Consider the following 24,326-nt stretch of genomic DNA (forward strand, 5'->3'; position numbering starts at 1 on the left):
TTATCACTAAATGATCCATCTGCACTCAGGAGTAGCAGCAATAATTACCCCACACTTATGCAATGGCTTGATACTGAACACTGCCCTGTGTGGTTCTCACTTCTTGTGATGCCCATGACTCTATGTGAGGTAGGAGCGGCAATCATTAACATTATTTTCGTGCCAACCAATGTGCTGCAAGATACCATCAGAACACAGTTTAATCTTGTCCTGAGTGTCCATGGTGGGGAAAGAGTCACCCAGGTCTCAGGCAGGCTGACAGCTTAGCAGCTCCCTCTGGGGTGATGAAATCATCTGGTCACTGCAAGTCTCAGACATAGTCTCAGTGCAGGGTTATAATGTTTGGTTCCCAAGCAGAACTGAACTCTGGACATGATAGAAGCTCAGTTTTGTTTCTACCCAGGCCTGGATTTCCTGCATGTTCCGCCTCTGTCGTCTTGAGGGCTGGGCAACCTCAAGCCACTCTTTCTCACTCACTTTCCCCGTATTTGAGCCCCTGGTCCTGACCACTTTGGAGAAAGGAAGAGGAGAGATCAGAGAGGTGCTTTCTCTCTCGAACTTGAATTGTTACAAGATTGCCCTGTATTCTCCAGCCAACTAATATCTGACTCTTTCAGGGCTGGGTCCTTGGTGGCCTTTGGACACCCATCGCCGAACTTCTCTGGTTGCAGCTCCCACCATGTGGGGATGCTTCCTTTTGCTGCCATTCTTCCCCTGCCCTGATTTTCTAGTTCTCCCCATCCAGATGCTCACAGTGAGGCCCCAGCACCACCTCCTGCCCTCTTTGTTTACAGATTATAAACACTCCCAGGCTAGTCTTGCCCTCCTAAAGCAGCCACATCTGGTTCAAGGGAAGCACTTGCACATCCTGGACCACTACCCTGGGTGGTAAGGGTGTAATGACTTCCCAAGTTCCCACCTTCACTCTACCCTCCACCTCCCAAGAGCTCGCCAGCCTACCCTCTGGACTTCCTGCCTTCTGAACTTTCCTGTCCTCTGTTCCTCACGATCCAGGACATGCCTCTCAAGCTATCCAAGTGGTCCTAATGAAGGGGGATTTGCATTCCCAGGGCTTTCCCCCAAAGGTTCACAAGATGTCCTCTTTTCCATTCCTTCCACTCTTATGGTAGGAGACCCGAGGTAAGGGGCAGAAGAATCATGGCCCTGGATCGTAAGAGCCTGCTCTGAAAAACTGCATGACGTTCTGCCACATTACTTTAGGATGGGGCATTTTGCATCATGGTGCCTTGTTGGATGTTTTAATTTTAACATCCAATGATGTTTATAAATGTGAAAACTGAAACCCAGAGAGATTATATGACTTGCCCAGCACAGTTGAGTATATGGTAAGGCCAAGTCAAATTCTTCTGACTTTAACAGTTGTTTCCCTTCCATGACACCATGAGCCTCTGCTGCATTATAAACTTTGTCTATTTAAAACAAAAAATTGAAAGCCCTCAAGTCACCTAATTGATCCTAGCAGAATGCTAGGGGCTTCAGTCACACCTAGAGAACCTTAGCAGGGTACATTTACTTAAGGAACTTAAAATAAAGCTTGGACCATTTGGGTGCATGTGATTCCCTTCTCAGCAGGTATTTATAGCCTCTGTTAGATGAGAAAGTGAAGCAGGAGCATGCAGGCACCTCTTAGATGTAGGAATAAGAAGCAGAGCCCCATAAGCACAGGTGCTTCCCAACTTATGATGGGGTTACTTTCTGAAATACCCACCCTCGGGTGAAAATATGATAGGTCAAAAATGCACATGACACACCTGACCTCCTGAACACCATTTGCTCAGCCTAGCTTAGCAGCCCAGCAGGATAGGTAACTGGTGATCCAGGGCTCAGAAATGTGTTGTCAGCCCAGTGGGGAGCAGAATTTAAAAGACTGAAACATCAGGCTCGAACTGTAAGCTTCATCTAAGGGGCAGTGTTTTCTTGTTGTTTGGGATTGTACTGTATTAATTTGAGATTCTTAGTTGAAATCATCAGTACAAAATACAGCCTCTTAGAAACCTTCCCTGATTTCTACTATGTCTGTTCCTCTAGCTTTACCACATCTCCATCAGGCACTAGTATTTCATTGTAAGTTAGGAAATTTATTTATCATCCTGACTGCTCTTGGAGCACTTTAGGATCAGGGCCGTATCAGTACATTCTTTGGACTTAATGTCTATACAGAATTATGTATTAGCAGGTATTTAATATGAATTTATTAATAATAACCGTCATATGCATGCAAGGTACTGGGCTCCAAATTTTCTAAGCCAGGCATTCTTAGCCTTTCATTTCTAAGATGCAGTGTAGAATAGAAGTTAAGAACAGGAGCTCCCAGCCAGTGTTGTGGGCTTGAGTTCCAACTTCCTGGTGAGATGACTTTAAAGGGATTTCCTAAATCTCTCTCAGTGTCTTCCTCATCTGCAGATAAGTTTTATGTAAGTGTGTAGCGTTATTAGTATGACTATTTCATAAATCAGCATGAGAAGCTTGGGGTTGAGTAACTTGCTCAAGCCACACAGCTAAAGCAAAAGGGCTTAGAGCTGGACCCAGGTAGTCTGGCCTCTTACAGACAATATCCTCAATCATTATGCTTTCAACCTTCATTAAGAAAATGAGAAACAAGGGTGAACAGAAATGTCTAGTGTGGAAAGACTAGAAGAGGGACCAAGGAAGCCATCAGTCTCAGCTGAAAGGATTTGGGCCTGCAGCCAGGGCAGCCAGAAATGCAATGGCAGGAACAAAGAAGAAATGCAAAACTTCTCCTCTTCCTCCTTTCCATCTGTTGCCAACTCCTCACCTGTTCCCGAGCTCCTTCCTGTACCTTCTCAAGTTGATGCTTTGGTCAAGTTGCTCTCTCCTCATGGAGCATCCTTCCTCCGAAGCCTGTCACCAATGGATGCCAACTTCCTAGTACCGTCATTCACAAGTAATTCTCCCAGCTTGAAACCTCTCAAATGACATTTTCCCCTTTGTAGGTTACCTGCCAGAGGTTATGCTTCTTGAGGACACATGAAGACCATGACTAACTCACATGTGTAGTCCCACAATACAGGATCTGATACCTGGTCTATTGAGTGGGTGAGTGGATGGATAGATGGATAGGTAGTGGATGGATGGATGGATGGATGGACAATGGACAAATGGATGGGTGAGTGGGTTCATACCTGGATAGACTAATGAATGAGCGAATGAATGAATCTACAAGCCAGTGAACAAATTGTATGTGCAAGCATATTTCAACCATATGCAGGTCTACTCAGTTATAAATCAAGTGTACACAAATGTGGATTCACAAATCCAAGTCAGTCAACACACCCTGAGTACCTCCTGAGTTCAAAGCACTGAGGCTCTATGGTCATTGCTATCTTCTTGAACTGATCTTTACCCAACTAACCAGTTTATGCAGGTCCTCAAAGCAGATCAGAGGCACATGATCAGCAAAGCATGGGAGCCTCTCTGCTTCTCCTAACACCACCCTGCCAGGATTAAATAAAGCAGATGGCATGAATGAACAAATGAGCTCTATATAGAAAAGGAATTTGCACACACACACAAAGAAATTCTACTTTTTCAAGAGTCTCATATTTTTCCTTAAAGATCTAAAATCTATTCTTATTCTCCCCTTCCCCCCTTGCCCCCCCCCCCCCCGCCGCACATGCATACACACTGACTTAATTTGTTCTAGGAAGCTGTGAATGACAAAAAACAGCTCTCTAATCCATCCCAATCAGAGGAGATCACTTAGCCACTTAAGCGTACCAGGAAAAGTCAGAGTGAATATTTTCTGGATATCTGATATGTCCAAGAGGGTAAGATGTCCAGGTTAGAAAGAAAAGCTTTCCATGGTGTCTATTGAAAATCGAAAACCTGTTTTACAATGTGAAACTCCAGTGGCTTCTTTCCTATGCAGAATTACACAACTGCTTGAGCAGAGTAGTAGAGGCTGGTTTTAGACCCAGTGCCATGGATAGTACTGAGCTGGCTCCATTCTGTTTTGTGCACATAGAGATTGACTGGGCTGTGCTAAGAAGGCTCTGGACAGCCAGACTTGAGCAAATCTGATCCTATCTTGTACCACTTGGCAGCACTGTCTTCTGTTAAGATGGCCTGGGAACCTCTCTCAACCTGGGTTCCTTCAAACCCTAGAAGCCAGTTCTAAGGAAGGCATCAAGGCTGGAAAGTAGTGAACAAGGAGTCCCTGAGAACCTATGCATATATATCAGTAATCATGAGTGCCAAAGGCAGAGCAGGAAGTTCAGTTGGACGTGCAGAGGCAGAAACTGGAGCTTGGTTGGGAAGCAATGCCAGGAACTTTGCCACAAGGAGCTCATTTTAATGATCCTTTTCAGGTGCCCTAAAGACCCCATTTTCCCTATTACAAAAGGATTCTCCCAAACTTAAATTCCCCCTTCTTCATCGCAAGCAGCATTGAAGTTAGTTTCTACCTTCTACTCAGACAACAGCAAAAGTGTTCTTACCTCAGATCCCTGACCAGCCTCTTCTTGGGCTCCTTTCCCTGATGATTCCTACCCCAAACCTCACCTTCTTAGCTAAAGGCCATATGTGCTTCCAAATTCAAAAGAGAATTTGGGATAAACTGAGTTCCACACCTCAACTCTCATACTCTCCTGTTGACTAGAAGTCAGGAGCCACAAACAAAGAAGGAAGAGACCAGAGGCCAGGACCTATTAGGCAAGTACCCAACTCTTAGATGTGGTAAGAGTGGACTTTGACCCTGCATGACCAAAGAACCAGTTGGAACCAGTTCTGGACAAATACCCAGTGTGGAACATGTGAATGACAGGCAAAAGGATGTCACAACCATGTTACTCCATCCCCTTCCTTCTCTTGGTATGGATGATTCAGTGTTAGTTCTATAAGGAGCTTTGTGGAACCTGCTAATCCCATGCATCTGGCACCCAGGTGAGAGATCTGTTTTTGTTATTTCTTAGGCCCTATTTCCCAAATCCTTCTCATCCTCCATTTCCTATCCCACCTGCTTTCTATAACTGAGTAAATCCACTGTTGTCATGGAGACAACATAGTATCAGCATCTCTGCTTCTTTGTAGATCCTTCCAAAATCCTGAAACAGAATGGTCTCTACTTTCTACAGAATTCCCTAGTATTTCTGGCACAAGAATCCTGTCTGAGAAAATACTGTGTGTGGTATTGAAAATATCTGCTTTGTCCATTTGGTTTTCTACCCTTTTTCTATTTTTACCATACCTAAGTTTCATCCTGAGGAAACTAGGCTTAATTTGACATGTTTAGACAAAAATCCTGGGTTTTAACACACCTACAGTATTGTGATTATGTCAAGAATAAGGACAGTGGTTTGAGGGGCTGTGCTGTTCTTCATTCACAGGGCAGACATAATTCTCCCTTTATAATAGATGAGCAATATCACCCAACGAGGCCAGGTGGAATGCTTCAGGTCACCCGACACAGCAATGCAAAGCCTGGGGAAGGGCTCTCTGCAGCCTTCACATGCAAATATTGCTATCCTCCATGTGGTATGCATCTAGAAACGGAGCATGGTGACTACCACTATTGAGCACCAGCTATATTTGCAAGGAAGGCTCTTTGTGAACAGATGTCACATAAGCCTCAAAACATTCTGAGAGACTAAAATCATTATCGTCACCATTTTTTGGAGAAGGATGCTCCAGGAAGCCCAACAAATTTGTGTCATGGAGCTAATGAGAACAGGAGCTAGGTTTGAAACTATGAGTTCTGTCTCCTTCAAAATCCACTTCTGAACTAGTACCCAATTTGGCCTGTACCTGAAAACTGGCTCAGGAGTCAGTTCTGTGAGACAGAGAGAGACGGAAACAGAGAGACAGAGACAGAGACAGAAAGATAAGCAGGCAGAGACTGAAACCAGACCTGAGGTAAGACCAAAGCAGGGTTCGGAATGCTTCTGTGTCAGAAGGGGCCCTACCTCAGCACTCATCCAATGGTTGAAATGCACTATTTGCAACCAGAAACTTCTTTCCCATTGTCCTCTCCACTTTGACTTCTGAGGCCCTCCAATGGTTTTCTATAAACAAGGGGGGGGAAATTGTCTTTGAAAACTTCAACTAACTTTTGACTCCTCTCTTAGTGATAGATAGCTTTAATTACTCCAAATTATTCAGCCACTCTACCCTTCTTGCCCAAGTCATTAAAAATAGATTTTTCTCTTTGAACTTCACTCCACCCTCAGGTCTCCAGATAGTCAGAAGCTCTTAGGATGCACCCTCAGGTCAGCTCCTGGTCAGGAGGCTGCCTGTTGTTGTAACTGCAGTCATAGGCTCTAGAACCACTGGCTGGACCAATGGGTTTTGAGCCTCCTTTTTCTTAATGACACTGATCATGTGACTTTCACAGCTCAGAGGATGGACGGGGGCTCCACTGGTGTTTACTTTATGAGGATTTAAGGAAATTTGGACATATGATTGTTGATTTTAAAAGAAATGGATCTAACTCTGGGAATAAATAAAAATGTGTTCTTCACATTAATTACTGGGAAGTTGATTGGTAGGAAAGTCCTCAGGAAAGTGTGGACTCAGAGGTGCTCTACTCCCTGGTGAACCCCTGAGGTAAGTGGGATATATAGTGTTGTCTCCACTTTGAGGATAAGGAAATAGAGGTTTAAGTGGTCAGCAGAAGTGCCTAGAACCACACAGCTCATCCCTGGCCAGGCCAGCCAAGACAGAGGTTCTGCAACCTCCACCAGCTAAGCTGTGCAAACTGAGGGCCCAGACATTCCTCAGGAGGCTCAGATGGAAGATGTGCTCACAGCCTCTTAGTCACTGTTCTGATCCTAGACAGCTTAAAAGTCAACCCAGCAGGGAATCACTCACTTCCCCTGACCTGTCTCCCTCTTCATCTTCAGGTATCACTTCTTTTGCTGTCTGGCTCCTAGCTAAACCACTCCTCTGAATCTTCCTCTGTTAGGAAACAGAGGAGAACAATAAGCTAAGACACGCAATGGTCTGGAAGATGAGCACTGTCACAATGACCAGCAGGCCTGCCAAGCACTGATGCCTAGGAAAAGAAAGGTATCCCCTTGGGGCACCCTTTGGAAAAGGGGCCTTACTTTTTAGTCCTCAATTCTGCCTCCACTGCCTCTGTACTTGAATCAGACAGAACTGGATTCAAACTCTGTTTCTGCCACTCTACGAGTCATGTGTTCTTGAACAGATACTTAACCTGAGAGTCAGTTCTGTAAAGTGGAACTAAGAGTACCTTCCCTGCAAGGTGGGTATAAGGATTAAATGAGGTAATACATGCCAAGTGCCTGGCATGCAGTGGATATGGAATAATGGCAACTATTGTTATTGTTCTGGCTTTTTCATTCCATTCCACGAGCTCAGTCAACTGCCAAGTTCTAAGCAAGGAGGTGCTGTCCAGCAGCCTGCCAGCAATCAGCAGGAGTCCTTAGTGACCCTCACTTCCCCCAGGTCCCCAGTTGGCAGAGCCAAGAAGATGACATGATCTCACTGCTGCCTCTGCACCCCCTCAAAACAGGGAGATTTTTGATTTAGGTCCTGCTCCAGGTGCCCAGTATCCAATCACCTCTTTTCTGCTTCAGGACAGAAGGGAAGTGTGGGTGATTTTCCATGGAAACTTGCTGAGCCAAGAGGGATATAGTGCAAGGCATTTCAAGAGCTTGGAACAGTGTGGCCCTTCCCCAAAGGGTTCTTTTGACTTCCATTCCTAAAAGAATCAGGTTAGGGGTTGAGCTAGACCTCCCCAAGTGCTAGCCCACATTTCCCTCCCTGCGAGGACTCTGAATCTTGGTTACCATCAGGAGCAACAGAAGGAAAGAGACCTAAGCTCCCAGACAGAACTTCCACAAGCCTCTCCATGCTGATTGCACCCATTACCACAGGGCTGATGAGACTCAGGACAAGCCTGAATAGAAGAGGAAGTAGCCATCTGTCCAGCCCATTAGCTAATGACCACTAAGAGCTGTGTGGCAGAAGGAAGAAGAGTTTTGCTTACCCTCTGGTTGCCCTCTGGTTGCTTCCAACCTTGGGAACCCCACTCTGATCTTTCCTCAGATCCGGCCTAATCTCTTTCTTTTTCTTTTTCTTCTCTCTCTCTTTCTCTCTCTCTCTCTCTCTCTCTCTCTCTCTCTCTCTCTCTCTCTCTCTCTCCTCACTCTCTTCTAGAACTGACCCTTGAGCCAGCTCCTCCCTCCTCACTCCATAAGAGACTTTACAGTGTGTCAAGAGAAGTAAACAGCACCATAATGAGCAATAGTGGACCCTCCTCCAATTGGCCACTGGCCACTCACTGTGAGACCAGAGCTAAGACAGCCTTTGGGGCCTTATTTCCTCATGGATCAAATGGAAATCATAATACATAACAATACCTGTCCTCTCTTCCTCTCTGGGGAGTTGTGCAGATCAAATGAGATAATGTGTGGGAAGACATTTTGAAATGCTAAAACACTCTGCCAGTATTACTGCAATTGTTCTGTTGATCTCAGTCCATACACTAGCCCTGACATCAGTCCATCAGTCGTGTATGTCAGTGAGTGTCAGATCATTTCTCAAAATTAGGTTTAAGTTGAGGAAAAAAAGAGAAAATGGGCCTGAAATCTTACAATTTTGAAGGAATAAAGGGGCAGGCTACAGGGAAGGGCTACCGAGAGGAGGCACAAAGTAAAGAGAAAGGCCCCAAAAGCCTGTTCCATCAGCTTCAGCTGCTGCATGCTTTGCCCCCAGCCCAGGGGACCAGGAGGCTGTCAATCTGGCCAACTGCATGTTGCAACCAGGCTGTCTGTGCCTCCTCCGACCCCCACCACCTGGCTCCCAGCCACTGAGAAGGCCTCTGTTCCTTTCCTTGTGTCAGGAGCAAGGCACACATGTGGGGACAGGTGTACCATCTGGCAGAGGGAGAGTAGATTCCAGGGAAGCAGTGGATTAAAAATGCTCAGTGTCTGAGGGGCCATGCCGCCTGGGGAACAGCTTTCCTTTATTCTTCCCTCCTGTTCTGTCTCTCATGTGCATGGTTGCAAAGGAATCCTACAGGCCTCTTGAACACTCAGTGTTCATGCCAGACCTCCTGCAGTGAGCCGCCACTCTCTGTCCTCTAAGCCATGTATTGTGTCTTGATTTTACCTCCATTATGATGTCTATCCTGCTATTATCAGTTTCCTTGGTTTTGTTCTCAAGTGAACTATGAAGACAGAAAATGTCGCTTCTCTGTCTAAGAGAAGGTTTAGCTCAATGTAAGTACTCAGTGAATGCCTAAGGACTGAAAGGGTACTCAGGTACAGCTGGGGAATTTCTCTGAAAGACCCTCCCAAGTACCCAGAATCATATAGCTTCTTCCAGGTGCCCACCTAGGGTGGCAGAGATGTTGCATTTATGCTCTGTCCCCAAGCTCACTGGGTCTAGGATTCTTATTCTTATGTCTATCATTGGGAACTGTTATCTCTGAAGAGTGATGTGTTTGTATCTGATGGCAGTGGCTGTCCAGGGCCTTTGTTCCAGGATACAGATGACAGCAACTATCAAGGCCTTAGATGCCTTCCTGGGTTCACCTCGATGTTCTAAACCATACAGATCTGCCATGGGCTTCAAGATCTCAAGGAAGGAGACTAGTTCCAGCAGCTTCCCATAGCCAATCATAATTTGACAACATCCCTGGCTCTGCTGGACCTCTCACCCTGTGGGCTGCCCAATATACTAAATGGAGAGAGTTGGGGCACCCTGCACTCTGCACATCCTGCTAAGCCCTTCCCACATAGATCCAGCCCTGCTGAGTCAGACCCAGAAAGGCACCAGTGACAGACGCGGGGCCCTGGGGCCAGAGGAGGCAAGAGCACAGTATGAGTCACCTTTAATTAAGAGTATTTCTTAAGTAAATGACTTAATAGGACAGTTATATTCATTAGAGGCATAATTACAAGACAAACTCAAGCAGAAAAGAATGTGGAGTGCGAGGGTGGAACCCAGTTTGAAGCAGCACCATGGGTCCTGGGGAGACAGTAGGAAAGAAATAGGAGAAGGGCACCTTCTCATCACTTGCTTCTCGGCCAATCCAGCCACCCTCAAATCCTAGCAGAGTGGAGAGGCAAGAGAGCCTCAAGCATAATTAAAATGCAATAATAAACAAACACTAATCAAGTGCCATGGAGTATTCCATTAAACTCTGAATCAACCCTACAAAGCACCACCCACCAGCACATCAGTCATGGTGGACACTCCAGGAAAAAGTGCCTTGGTCTTCTGAGAAGGCACCGCCCCATCTAGTCCTGAGCCAGTGCCTGACTACCACCTGGAGCTGCATGGTGAGGCTACCCCTGACCCCCACAGGTTTGAACTTGGTCCTTTGAGGGCTCCAGAGACTCGGAATTAGGATAACCTATCTTTCCCTGGGCATAAAGTGGTCCCCCAGAGTTCTGCTGCTTGCTGCCATATTTCCAAATGACTGTAATTTCTGCTTTACCCCCAAGACAAAGTTTGATTCTGTTTCTTCCTGGCCCCAGGACCTGACATTTTAAAAAACTTCCTCAAGGGAGTTATTGAAGTTTGCAATTCTCAAACTTTAGCAGACCTTGGAGTCAACTGGAGAGATGCAAAATCCCTGGGCACCACCTAGCAACACTAATTGACTAGAACCTGGATTTTCTTGTCGAATACGCTCACAGGTGGCACCAGTGGTACTGGTTAGAGAATCATGCATTGACAGCCATTGCTCCTTGGTAGCCACAGGCCTCCACCTGTTTATGGAGGCCACATGGTAACAGGCTAAAGAGCTCAGAAACTTCATACACTCCAGCTCTGTGGTCTTTCCCATCCTTCCCAAGTAAACCCAAACTTGCCTTTTCAGACTCACCCTCTTCTTCCCTGACCCTCACACAAAGCCCTCTGAAGAGATTGTTCCTTTCCTGGTTTGGCTGTGTGTTCTAGCCTCCCTGAATCTGTATAAATAACATCCAGCCCAGAAGGCCCAAGTACATGGTTCATTTTCACAATGCCTTCCTGGACTGTCCCTCTAGGGCAGCCCTGTGTGCAGGAAATAAAACACCAGCCAGACACATGAGAACTACATGAATAGTTTCCACTTTCCACAGCTACTTTTCAAAAAGTCAGAAGAAACAGATTTTATTTGACCCAATATATACAAAATGTTATCCTTTCAACATGTCAATAACAAATTGTTAACTTGATATTTAGTACTTTCCTTTCCACACTAAATCTTCAGAATGCAGTGTGTGTTCTATAGCACAGTGTGCCTCAGTTTGGACCAGCCACTTTCAAACACTCAAAAGCCACACGGGGCTAGTGGCAGCTAGCGTGTTACACAGTGCAGACACCAAAGTGCTTTTTCTCTCTGTTCTGAATTCCCTCAGCCCTCTTTCAATACCCCTCTTCCAGCACATACTACTTTGTTTTTATTGCTCATCTGTTTGCTGCTTGAAGGTGACGGCTGTGTTTTAGTGCTGCTGGGTTTTTTATTCTCCTGATGTTCCTAGTACTGGCCTGTATGGAATACATGATCGATGCGCACAAGCTGATGAATGAATGTAGAAACACATGAATATAGGCACAGAGAAGTCTCACGGGGGCGTGTGACTTTGAGGGTCTCCTCCCAGTCATTGTGCATGGTCCTCTGGTTTGTGCATGGCTATTAGATCTTAAAGAATAATTCAAGTTTTAGAACCCTCCCCCCAATAAGTTTCCTGTTTCACTCTACTCTTTAACTCAGTTTTTTAAAAAACTCTTTAACTCAGTTTTTTAAAAAAATAATAAAATCCCACCAGGAGGGCCCAGGAAACAGGAAAAATAGTTCTGCTGTTGGTTTCATGTTTGGAGAAGAACAGGGTTTCACTATCTCCGTGGCACTTGGCGTGAAAGTGGCCTTTGTCACTAGAGACACTGCTCCCATTCAGGGCCCCCTTTCCCAGCTGCTGAGAGCCGGGCTGTGTTTTGACAGACGGGCCGAATGCAATGCAGACAGTTGTTTTAATTTCCAGCCAGATGCAGACATCACTCACAAGGAGCCCGAAACCCAAGAAAGAGAGCCGGGCTCTAGACTGCTGCTCTCAGGCCTCACATAGTAGGATGGAGGGGGCCAGCGGAAGCCCACCAGGCAGAGAGGGTCCCAGATATCCTGAGGGGCTGAGTCATCAGGCCTGGGAATGGCACCCTAGAAAGACCCCAAGGAGGCACCTGTCAGAAAGGTGCTTCTTGTAGATACCACAGGCCATGAGGCAGGGTTCAAGGGTTGCTCTTTAAAGTCATGTGAAATCAGTTGGCAGTGCTGACAGCTGGATGCTATCTTTCAACTGTTGATTTGTACAGGTCAGAAATCATTAATAGTCTAAGGTAAACTGTGGGAAATAAAATCCTAGAATGTCCAAATTGGAAGGTACCCTTCCTCTGAGGATGAAATCTCCCTCACAGCCTCTTAGACAAATGTCACCTGACTGCTTAGGCATCCCAGTGATGGGTGTTTGTTTGGGCAGCAAGTCTATCACAGGATTGAATAGCTCTGACTTTCTTATGCTGAGTTCCCTGAAACTTTTCATTTGTTAGTCCTACTACAGCCAGGCACACTGCTGCCCTCCAAACATTGCCAACAGCCTCCAAGAATACCTGGAGACTCCCAGGTCCATCAGCTGTGCCTCTCAGATGAGTGCCTCCTCTGGGTCTCACTTCATCCTGGCTCCCCTCTGGCAAGAATCTTGGGTTGAGCAACATCCATTAGGACAGACTATCAGGACGTGAGCTTGAAACTCCCCAAGACAGCAGACTCTCTCTATCCTGACCCTACATGTCTATTTCAGTAGCCAGGATCAAATGAACCTCTTTGACTACTACATCACTGAGTCAGGTCAATTTGGACTGAGAGTCAACGCAAACCCTCAGGTGTATTATTCTTGAAGTATTTTAAGCCAACTATTTCCCAATGCATACTTAACATATCCATTTTTAGAACCAAATTGCAATTTAATACCTATTTCCCTCCTTTTCATATCTTTTATTGAAGGCAGGTGAGGGATGCTTAAGACTGCTCATGTCACTCATTTAAGGAGAAGTCTTGCGATATGAAATGTGAAGTGTTATGTTGTAGTAGGAATGGGTAGGTAGCCCAACAGAGAAAAGTCAGGCTTCTCTTTATATCCCTCTCTCTCTCTCTCTGTGTCCCATCCAGTGTACACTCTGTGTTCAAGTTAGACTTAACTTGTCCATGATTACTTTTGTTCATTAGAATCCCTCAGCTTGAAATAGCCTTCCAGATCTCTGCTTCTGGCACATTCTTATCCTTCAAGATTCATCCTTACTTCTCTGGCCCCTTTCTCACAACAAGCTGTTCCTGAGTGTCCCTCTCTGAGGCTGCCAGCACTTATACCTATCCAGTGCCACAAACACTCAACACTACATAGAGCAACTCTTGTTTGTAATCACAAATTTCCATGGACTGTGGTGCTCTGCGGGGGGCAGAATTCAAGTACTGCTTGCTGTGGATTCCCTATTGCTAGCACTAGAGCCTCCAGAGCTGACCTGATCAGCCTCTGCTGAATGTACAGTGTTAGGATCCATCCTGAACCTACAGGGAGGATGCCATGAAGGTCTCTCCATCATATCTTTGTCTGCTTGCCAGAGGCAGGACACAGTGCTACAGGGCCTCAGGTTGTTTTCACAGGAGCTCACACATTCAATAGGTGGGGGACCTCTATGCCTTAGCAAATGCGAACTCATTTCCAGCCCCAAAACTGTTTTTGCAGCTCAGTAGTCTCCTGCCCCAGCCAGTAACAGACACCTAGGATGTGTCAAATGGAGGACTTCTGTCCTCTGACCCCTCCCCTTGCCAAGCCTTTATTATCATACATGCTGGGTTGGTGTTGGGGAGTGATAGCCAAAGAGGCTCACCTCAGGTTCCTGAAAGCAGGAGGAGTTTTCAAGAGCTGCACTCTCTGGGGTACAGGAGATGGATCAGCAAATTCCCACTTCCAGGCAAGACGGCATCAGATAGGCAGCTCTTCTCTGTGGAGGTTCCCATTTAGCCAGACTTTCAAAGGATGGGAGATTTACTGGAGAAACTGAATGCAGACATCAGAGAATGGGATAATTGGATCCAGGTGGTATATTTGGTTGGCTGTAAAGAGCCTGTGCTATACTATGAATATTACTTGATGGGGAAAGTTTGTCCTTCTCTCCCTTTTTCAATGTGTTCTGTGCAGGCAGGATGTCGCAGCCCAAGCCCAGCTGAAAGCTCTTCAGAGAAGAGTTTGTACCACTCAATAGCCTTTCAGCAGAGTTAACCATTTTCAGTACTTGCCTCTGGCTTGCCCAGCTCTCTGGAAGACATCAGTGGCAGTCATCAGTAGGTTGGAGGATTTGCTTCTACCTCTGGCAAAGGCAAGAAGTCTTAAAGTGAACACTGAGGCTACTGATTTGCCCCCATTGTCACCTCCACTGAGGACATGACACTGCAAGAGAGTCTGAACACACATCTGTGAATTGTTACAACCTGACCTCCCTGTACTGTCTTTCCCCTCTCTGCCAGGTCACCAGAGTCCCTGTGGAGTCCTGTGAACAGTACACAACTTGTGGGGAGTGCCTGAGCTCGGGAGACCCTCACTGTGGCTGGTGCGCCCTGCATAACATGTAAGTTTGGGAAATTCTGGAAGTGGGCCTGGCATGTAGAAGACTGGGGGCTTTCCTGAAATGCTGGAATGGGACAGAAGTTTGCAGAAAGAAAGAGGGATTTTCCTTTTTTGAGCAGTAGTAATTTTTATTATGACACAAGTGTTGAAGGTAGGTAATTTTTATTATGACACAGGGGCCTTCTTTCTCCATGCAGTCCTTTGCCTGTCTTTCCTTCTCATCTGCCTTGAGATGACATAGCTGTACCTTTGTATCATTGAGAGAGCTCACAATGGCAGCTGTAGAATCTCTAGATTTCCCAAGAATATCCTGGGTGGAGCCTAACATAGATGCCCAACCAAGAACATACTGGTGATGGTCACTGGAACAGGAAGGTTTGTATTCCTGCTAGCAGTTGTGACCCTGGGTGGGTCCTCTGACAACTCCAGGCCTCCATCTCCTCATTGCTAAATAGGGAAAAATGCCTATTTCACAGGTGAATTGTGAAGGCTAAATGAAATAATAAGTGCTTTGGAAATAAGGAAGCCCAAAAGAGGCTACACAAATCAAAATAATTATTATGGACTAGAAACCCTTGGGAAGACCCTTCTGGCCTCATTATTTCATGATTCCAACTGGCCTCATATTCCTATTCAGATACATCCCCAGCCATTGAATACCATCTCAATAGAAATGCAAAATCACACTTAAATTTCCTAATTCGAAGAGTCCCAAAGGGAGAGAAAAGGGTGAAAACCCAAAAGGCTAGAGCTGGCTAGGAATTCTGTTGCCCAATGAAGTTGGAAACTCCATGGCTCTGTGCCAGCCAGCAAAGCATCTCCGTGAAATGTGCCGGGTTTGGGGTGGAGGCGGAGGCGGAGGGCCAGAGTTCAGGGTCCTGCACAATAGCTCTTGGCTTCCAGCCTCTGCAGCAGGTGTTGGAGAGCTCTGGAGGGAGGGAGGGAAGCTGGCATTTCACAGATGCAAAATCTGGACTGGATTTGAGCCCACAAATCCTGAGCTCCCTGCTTGGGTTTTGGAGGTATGAGACTCTTCAAAAAGTTTTGCAAAAATGCTCTTAGCAAAACCCAGGCAGTAAGCCACCACGTAGGTGAGACACATGGTAAAGATGCTGAGGGTACCAACCCTTCACTCCAGGAATGGAAATGGGGGTACATTTCTTCACTGAGGATGACCCTCCCCCCAGCCAACAGGCTTTTGGAGGAATCTCTTTCTCTAAGGAACCTACCAGCCTGCCCCCAGCATTATGCAAAGGACCTGGGCTGCACGCCCTGGCCTTCTCGCTCTGCAGTGTCCATGTCCAGCTATGCCACCTACTCCCTGCCTCTCCCTACCCTGTCCTCCCAGGATCTGTGCCCATGACACTTCTCAGAGAGCACAGTAAAATGACAGGTCAGGACATTCCTTTCCCCAGCTTGCACTATCACCTGTGGAGGAATCAACAATGCCCAAGCCTCCCAGCTGCCCTGGATCACCCCATCATCCTCCTGGTCTAAGTCAGCTGTGGTTTGTAGAATGACTGAGCCCCATCAGGATAGTCCAGATTTCCTTTACCTGCTAAAGATTTTACCCGTCATCAGAGAATCTTTCTGACTGTTTGGGGTACACCTCTCCCAGGTGCCGAGAGCTTGTAGAAAGCAGAGTTTTGCTGTTTCTATTCAGACATTTCTGCTGGCTTTGTCAGTCTCATCTTCATCAGACCCTCCTCTTGCACCTGCCTGCAGTGATAACAGGGCAATGAAGAGGTGGGCAACCTCAACCCCCAGACCCCCAAGCCAGCATCTTTATTGGAGCCAGAAGGCTGGAAAAGATTGCTAAAAATCCTCTGGGTCCCAGGGAGCTTAAAACCTTCCTGTCTCTTCTGCATGCCTTGCTCTTGCAAGTGTGTTATTGTCTCCCAGGCTATTTATCTCTGTTAGGGCTGTTGCCATAAATAGTATGATAAAAAAGAGCCATTTCAGTGAGTCAATGAGATAAAGGCTCCAGTCAAGAGCTCACTTTAGAGCTATCTTAAGGATTCACTTAAACCTCAATAATTCTTTTCTTTGACAGCATTCATATTTAGATCCATGATGTGCCTGGAAAGGAAGAGGGGGGAGGAGCTTGGGGGGAATCACTGCTTGATTGTGGAATCGGTAGTGTCCCCGTGGCTGTTTTCTTTGGAGCCTCATCTGCTTCCATAGCAGCAGGTAGCAACCCCAAAGTTCCTGTGTCCAGGCATCACACACCCACCTGCCACCATAGGCAGAGGAGCCTGGAGCCAGAGATGAAGATGTCAGGAGAAAAAGCCACACAAGCCTTCTGACAGAGGCAACCCTGGCCACAGCTCCTTGTCTGTCTCTCTGTCTCAAGGCATTATTTCACGACACAAACATTTTTTTTTAAATATACCATACGACAGGTAGAATATTTCAATGAATAAAACATGGCCTCTGCCTTCAAAGAGTCATTAATCCACCTACAAGAACCTAGGTACACTGTCCTCATACAATCAAGACCTTCTCCTGTTTGCTAACTTCTTCAGGGGGAGAATAATAATATCACTCATCATTACGTGACATGCTGATTTTATTCTGAGTGCTAACTCACTTAATCCTTTCAGCAGTCTTATGAGGTGGGGCATTATCACTGTCCTTGCCATTTTTCAGTTGAGGAAACTGAGAACAGAGAGATTAAGTAGCTGCCCAATAAGTCACAGCTATCCTGGCCCCAGAGTTCATATTCTTAGCCCCTGCTGTGCTGGCACACCCCACCCCAAACTTCCCTCACTCACTCATCTGAGTATCTCATAGTTCTGGTGAGGTTTTTTTTGGTTTTTGGTTTTGGGGGTTTCTTTTGGCAATAGTAGGGATTGAACTCAGGGCCTCACACTTGCTAGACAGGTGCTGTGCCACTTGAGCCGCTCTGCCAGCCCTTTTTTTCAGGTTGGTTACTTTTGAGAAAGTATCTTGCTTTATGCCTGGACCAGCATGGACCAAGAGCCCTCCTATTTGTGCTTCCCTGAATAGCTGGGATGACAGGCATATGGAACCACACCCAGCCATTGGTTAAGATGACATCTTGCATACTTTTTGCCTAGGCTGGCCTTAAAACACAATTCTCCTGATCTCCACCTCCTGAATAGCGAGGTCTGAGCCACCACACCAGGCTAAACTGCATCCCTTGTGTTGGAAATGAATTCTTCTTACTTAGGCTGTTGTTAGCTGTATGCATGCAATAGAGACCATCTGGGAGTCCCCAAGTCCTCTAGAGTACAGTGAAAGTCACTATGAGAAGAGAAGCCACAGGCCTTAGGGCACAAACCGCTCTTATCAGGGGACAATGGAGCCCACATGGGTCCCAGAGACCTGACCTCTTGTGAAACTGTATCCATGGCAGGTGCTCCCGCAGGGATAAGTGCCAAAGGGCCTGGGAACCAAATCGATTTGCAGCCAGTATCAGCCAGTGCATGAGCATCGTGGTGCATCCCAGCAGCATCTCTGTGTCTGAGCACAGCCGGTTGGTAAGTTGCTCAGCAAGCAGGAGGGAGAGGGAGGCTGAAGAGGGAACATGGAACCTGTGCAGGCATGCACCTTTAACACTTGCTGCATACGTGCCTTGTACATTGATTAGACTTTAAATGCTCGCAAGAAACTTTATAGAAAACCTATGGTAACTCCTGTTGTAGAGGGTACAGTTATTCTCTATACTCTGCAAACTTATTATCTGTTGATCTGTTTTGAAAATCTAAATTCTGCACTTAGTAACAAACATCTATGACATAATGCAATCCAAAACAAATAATGCATTCGTTAGTATATTCTATATTTACAATCTTCCATTTGCTATGTTCTCTTGAGAGATCTGCCAGTTGCCTTTGTGTGTGTGTGTGTGTGTGTGTGAGAGAGAGAGAGAGAGAAGAGAGAGACTAAGACTCAATGCGAAGTCAATGTACAACTAAAGAAAATTTTAAAGAAAATAAAATAGCCTACAACCACCTGTCAAGGCACAACCCAAAAGATTTCATGTCCTTAGGCCCTTACTATTACTTCATTCCGAAGGTTTTATGAGCTTTCACAAATGTTAATTAGTGAACCTTCTAAGATTTCCATTCCTTAATCCCCACCAGGAGGTTTGGGCTCCAACAAGCTAAGGGAACAAATGGGAAAGAGGGGGTAGGCAGGAAATTGAACTTAAGTCTCTTGGCCCCACAGAAAGGAACCTAGGACAGAGGGATCCAGCAACATACAAATTATGCATGGAAAAGCTAACTAACCCTCACTGTGACCACCGGCAGTTGGTAGCTTAGAAGCAACAGGGGTGTTTGCACCAAGAGCCCTGTGGGCAACTCCTCTCACCAAAGGAGCCAGTCACATTTCTTACCTATTCGGGTGCCCTTGAACTCTGTATTGTGGTAACTGAGTGTGACCTCATCGAAAAGTCACTGGATTCAGAGCAGGATCTTGCCATTACATCGTTTCTCAGTTAACAAATTCTTCTGGGCTGGAAGAGTGACTCGAGCAGCAGAGCACCTGCCTACCAATTTTTTCTGAAAGTAATATTTTTACCACTAAATGGAAGTTCTTCAAATTTGCAAGGCTGGAAACCACAGGCCTAGGTGATCGGGACCTGTAGGTAACAGACATTAACAAGCCCTTTGTGACCACTGAGCTCCTGGTAAACCTCCTGTCTTACTCCAGAGGAGCAGCTGGAGAAGAGGGCCCAGAAGGGACAGAGGAGCAGAAACTCCAGGAAGTCACAGCCTGATAAACAGCCTCTTAAGTGAATGATGATAGCTAGGGTGAGGAACTACTGTCTCCTACAGCCTGGTGAGCTCCCAGCCAACTTCCAGCCTGGTGATACTCACTCTCCCTGGAGCCCAAGCTTAGGTCTACTGATGAAGACCACAGCTCACGACTTCCTTTCAAGTTCCCATGATGCCTTGTAATTAATTTGCATGTCAAAATGAACAGAATCTGAGATGGATTTTGGTACCTTTCCTTCTAGTGCCTCTCATTCCTAGTGCTTTTTGATGCTGGAAAAGATTGAAAAAATTAGTAATAATATTAACAAAAACCATTGACCCTGCACATCACTAAGCAATTTACTACTCTAACTGGTCAGTGGCAGAGCTGGAAGATCACCTAGACTAATGCCCTTCTTTTATAGATGATGTCAGGGGAGATCAGTGAGCAATAGGTCCTGGCACAGAGCCTGGCTTGGAGCCCAGGTCTCCTGAGCTCTATCCTCCTTCCACAGCTCAGCCTTGTTGTGAGTGATGCTCCTGATTTGTCTGCGGGCATCTCCTGTGCCTTTGGGAACCTGACAGAGGTGGAGGGACAGGTGTCTGGGAGCCAGGTCATCTGCATCTCACCTGGGCCCAAGGATGTCCCTGTTATCCCTCTGAGTCAAGGTAAGATGTGTCTGTTGGGAGAACCACATGCTAAGGGTTTCTCTATCATGGTGGGGTTGTGGAGAAGGGGTCACAAAAGCAGGCACAGAAGTTACCTGACCATGTCTTCAAATACCAAATGTTAACATTGGCTTCTACAACTTGTTTGAGTTTGACAGCAAACTGTTATGTCCCAAAGTTGAATTCAGGAAGAAGGAAAATGCTCACTCCCACTTTGGTTAAGGCAAAATGTGCAGAATCTTCAGACTGCCTGTCCCTTCTAAGAATGGAAGTAGCTTCTATCAATGGTTTTTAGCAGGCTCTCTTCACAAAACTGGAAGCTTGAAAGGTTGTGACCTCCTCCAGTTCTGAAATTCTTTCAGTAACTCAACATACCTAACCAGGGCAGGTGCTCCATGGAATCTGTTACTTCCTCCCTGGGTCTGGTCTGAGAGATCAGCAGGTAACCAGCCAAAGGGATTCTCTTGGGAAGAGAAGGTTCAAGCAGGTTCTGTTTGCCATATGCACCCCAGAAAGCTCTGAGATGTTTAATGATTTGCCCTTTCTCTCAGGATGTTCACTGTGCCCCAAGTGTTCACACCACCCCATTCTTTTTTTTCCAGACTGGTTTGGGCTAGAGCTACAACTGAGGTCCAAGGAGACAGGGAAGATATTTGTCAGCACCGAGTTCAAGTTTTACAACTGCAGCGCCCACCAACTGTAAGCACTTCTTAGAAGGAGCCTTGTCTGGATCTGGATGTGGGGACAGGAGTTCTCTCCCTCAGTTCTTAGTTCCTTTAGGGCGGGACTTGTGTAATAGTCACCTCACAGTCTCCCTAGAGGGCTTATCACATAGTTTGAACAGAATACATTGTCTAGTTGAATGACAAACACTCCACAGCCCCTGATCTTCTTCAGTCTCCACTGGCCTCCACCCCAGTATACCTTACCCCCGGCTCTCAAGCCAAGAGAGTAAAAAGGGTCATGGGGTCATGACCCAGGAGCCATGAGAAAATGCCTCCATTTTAGACTAATTGGTAGTGACTTCACAAGTAGAGACTGAAAATGTGTGGAGTTTGGACATCTTCTCCATAACCGAATGAGGAGGGACTCAAAGCTCAGGGAGTCAGCCTTGCACACAAGTACCCACAGAGAAGGACAGGCTCAGGGACAGTACACAGTGAAAGGACTCAGGCTGGGTAGAAGCAAAAGAGGTTTTTAACTCCATCATTCTCCAAATCCCTCCTTCAACTTTTGAAAGAGGAGAGGAAACCAGAACAACTAGCCTCCAAAAGGGCTTGAGCTCAACTCAGAGACATCACTGGCCACTTCCAGCAGCTAAATGTCCATCAACTGATGTCCTCCTGCTGGGAGATCCCACAACTGTGCAGGAAACTGGAAACATTTCACAAACAAAATGCAAGATCAGGAGTGGAGGAGAGAGAAAGACGAGTATTAGTTTCTTCTGATTCTCTCTGAAAGAGAAATTAAGGCACAGAGCTGTTTACTCATATACTATTTGGTTTAGAGAGACAGCAACACAATAAGGCCTCATGAGTGTCATAGGACTAATAGCTATGGACATTCAGTGAGGGAAGAGATCAAGCAACATCTCCATGACAGAGGGAGCAGTAATTGGGAATATTCTTTAGACCCTTCCTCCCAGTGTCCAGGATAGGAATCACTGGAGATCTACGTAACAGACAGAGCTCCAGGAACATCAAGTCTATAAGGTCCAAGCTGTGCAATCAAGGTGGGGGCAGGACCGTTTGCAGGTAAGCCCCAAGGGAATCTTTAGTCACTAAAATGGACAAGTAAGCCAGTCCTTCTTAGTTTCCCTGTCTCTGATCTTGTTTCCATGGTAAGAAGAATCTTCTGGACTTGCAGCATCTCTGCAGTAGTCAAAGAAAGAGACATACCCAAGCCCCACTGAGACAACTCAGTAGATAGGCTAGAAAGATAGAACATGAGGTAAAAATGGCCGGCAGCAACCAACACAGGGCAGGCAACGGCTGAAGCTGAATTGGACAAAAGTGCCCCTAACCACTGCATTCCAACCTTAGCTAACCCTGCTTTAGGAAATGCAAGCTTCTTAGAGAAAGAACCTCTCAACCTCCTTTACGAACTAACACAGTGATAATAGAATCCACTGTTTGTGAGAGCACTCGCATCTCCATGGCAATCCAGTGTGATGTAACCCCTTTCAATGATGGATTGTCATGGCAACAAAGATGCTGTCACAGGCAGCAAGTTTTAGCAGAAAAAACAGGTCTCCTTGACAGCAAAGATTCCATTTTATTGCCAAACTTTATCTATCTTACCCTTCTCTACTACTAGTATTCATAGTTAAAAGTCACAGAATCAAGTTCTGTTCTCTCCTTTTAATATGATAAACTGAGGCCTGCAGAGGATAAGTGCTACAATGGCAGTCACAAAATTAGCCCCAAAAGATACAATTGTCCTTGGATTCTTGTTCTGTTTTCATTATTTGAATCATAAGATATCAAAAACCAATCAATCAGGGGTAAATGAAATAGCAATGCCCTAAGCTCAGAAACTAAATAACTTTGGACATAATTATCCTGGGGAAGCTGACGTGTAAATGGACTAACGTACCTACTATGCCTTTGGCTTAGTAGGCTTTGGATGGAGTTTTGACCATCTAAATGTAATCAGAACCCCACCAGGTGGCGCCAGATTGCAGACCTGGTCCTGACAATGCCAACTTAGTCTAGTTATGAAACACTAGGGAAGCCAGCAAGGAGGAAGACCAACACCCCCGCCCCCTACACACACACACACACAAGATCCATTTCCATGGTAGTGGTCTGATCACACATATAGAGTCAAAATATGCAGAGCCACTAGGTGAGACCAGAGAGAAAGAAATGTTCACTCTGGCAAGAAAGGTGTGAGCCGTGCACATAGCCTATTGCCCCATGCCTAGACTACTAGGAGACGGGACAAAGTTACTCCCCCAAGCCCAGTAACGCAGATGCTATGAACCACTGCTAACACTCACATGTTTTCAAGAGGTTGAAATAACAGGTGATTTAAACCCTTGAAAATAGTACTCACATTTAGCATTGTACTTCTCAAAACCATTTCCTATACATTATCTCACTTGACACCAAACAGCCCTGTGAAGTAGACAGGAATATTTTATTACAGAGCAGATGAAGAAACTTCAGTTCATAGGGTGAAGTGACTTACTCAGGGTGACCCCAGTGGCAGCAGCATAAGCAAGACTAGAATTAGATCTGCCCAATTTCTACCTCTGTGCTGTTTCAGCAACTCTGTCTCCTAAGCAGTGCTATACTGGTAAGTGTTTAACTATCAGCAACCAGAAAAAAAACTCCAGCACACCACTACTTTATAAGTTGCATTTTTCCCACTCTGGTCCCAATTTATCTCTAATTTTCTGGTCCCATGAATATCTTGGATGGAGAATCCACAATCTTCAGTGCATGCTGGAAGATGTTCCACCAACCTGCCCTTCTGAGAGTAAGCCTAGGATTTAAAAACAGAATAACAGACCTGTAGATTCCCTTCATGATATGTGACAACCTTGCCTGCCCTCTTACTGTCTCCTCTTTGCAGGTGCCTGTCTTGTGTCAATAGTGCTTTCCGCTGCCACTGGTGCAAGTACCGCAATCTCTGCACACATGACCCCACTACCTGCTCCTTCCAGGAGGGCCGGATCAATATTTCAGAGGTAAGAAGGTTCACCTTGGCATCACATTCCCAGTGAATCTGAGTCATCCCTCCTTTTATAGAGGTCAATCCAATGGTTTGACCATCTCTCATCCTGGCCATCTTGATCATCTTGCCAGAGATTCTACATGTTAGAAAGCCCTGTTGTTATAAAGCTCCAGAAAGGAAAGTGGTAACAAATGTCCCCAGAGGCAGAGGCAGTATCTTCTAGACTTGTACCACTCAGTTGAAAGCTTGAAGGTAACTGGAGGATTGAATCTAAAAGCTTAGAGGAAATATATTCAACCAAACAGACTCCTTGGTCTAAAAGTCTTTTGACTCTAGCTCTTTGCTTGGGTATAGACTTAGTCATGCCTCAGAACATTCACTCTCAATTATTCTTTCATGCCAACTTCTCTTCCAGCTCTAAAATTCAGTGATTCTTTGACTCTGATGTATCACTGGGTAGGTAGGTGGCCTTACAGAAATTCACTACCTAAATTTCTAGTGAAAAGAAAAAGGCAAGCTGGGCATGGCGGCTTATACCTATAAATTCTAGCTACTCAGGGGGGTAGGAATGGGGAAGATTTCAGTTTGAAGCCAGGTAAAAAGTCCACAAGACGCCATCTCAAACAATAACCGAGCA

General features: G+C 45.8%; 1 protein-coding gene across 1 annotated transcript in view; it reads left to right on the forward strand.

Annotated features, from left to right (window-relative positions):
• Plxna2 (plexin A2) overlaps positions 1-24,326 on the forward strand; it is a 203,066-nt gene that overhangs the window by 117,988 nt on the left and 60,752 nt on the right. The window contains exons 5-9 of the mRNA XM_074048431.1: positions 14,516-14,616; positions 17,995-18,118; positions 19,855-20,008; positions 20,611-20,707; positions 23,588-23,702. Of these exons, the coding sequence (XP_073904532.1) occupies positions 14,516-14,616; positions 17,995-18,118; positions 19,855-20,008; positions 20,611-20,707; positions 23,588-23,702 (591 nt within the window). The remainder of the gene's footprint in view (positions 1-14,515; positions 14,617-17,994; positions 18,119-19,854; positions 20,009-20,610; positions 20,708-23,587; positions 23,703-24,326) is intronic.

Source organism: Castor canadensis, chromosome 11 (genome assembly GCF_047511655.1).
Source record: "Castor canadensis chromosome 11, mCasCan1.hap1v2, whole genome shotgun sequence".
In the NCBI taxonomy this organism is placed as follows: Eukaryota; Metazoa; Chordata; class Mammalia; order Rodentia; family Castoridae; genus Castor; species Castor canadensis.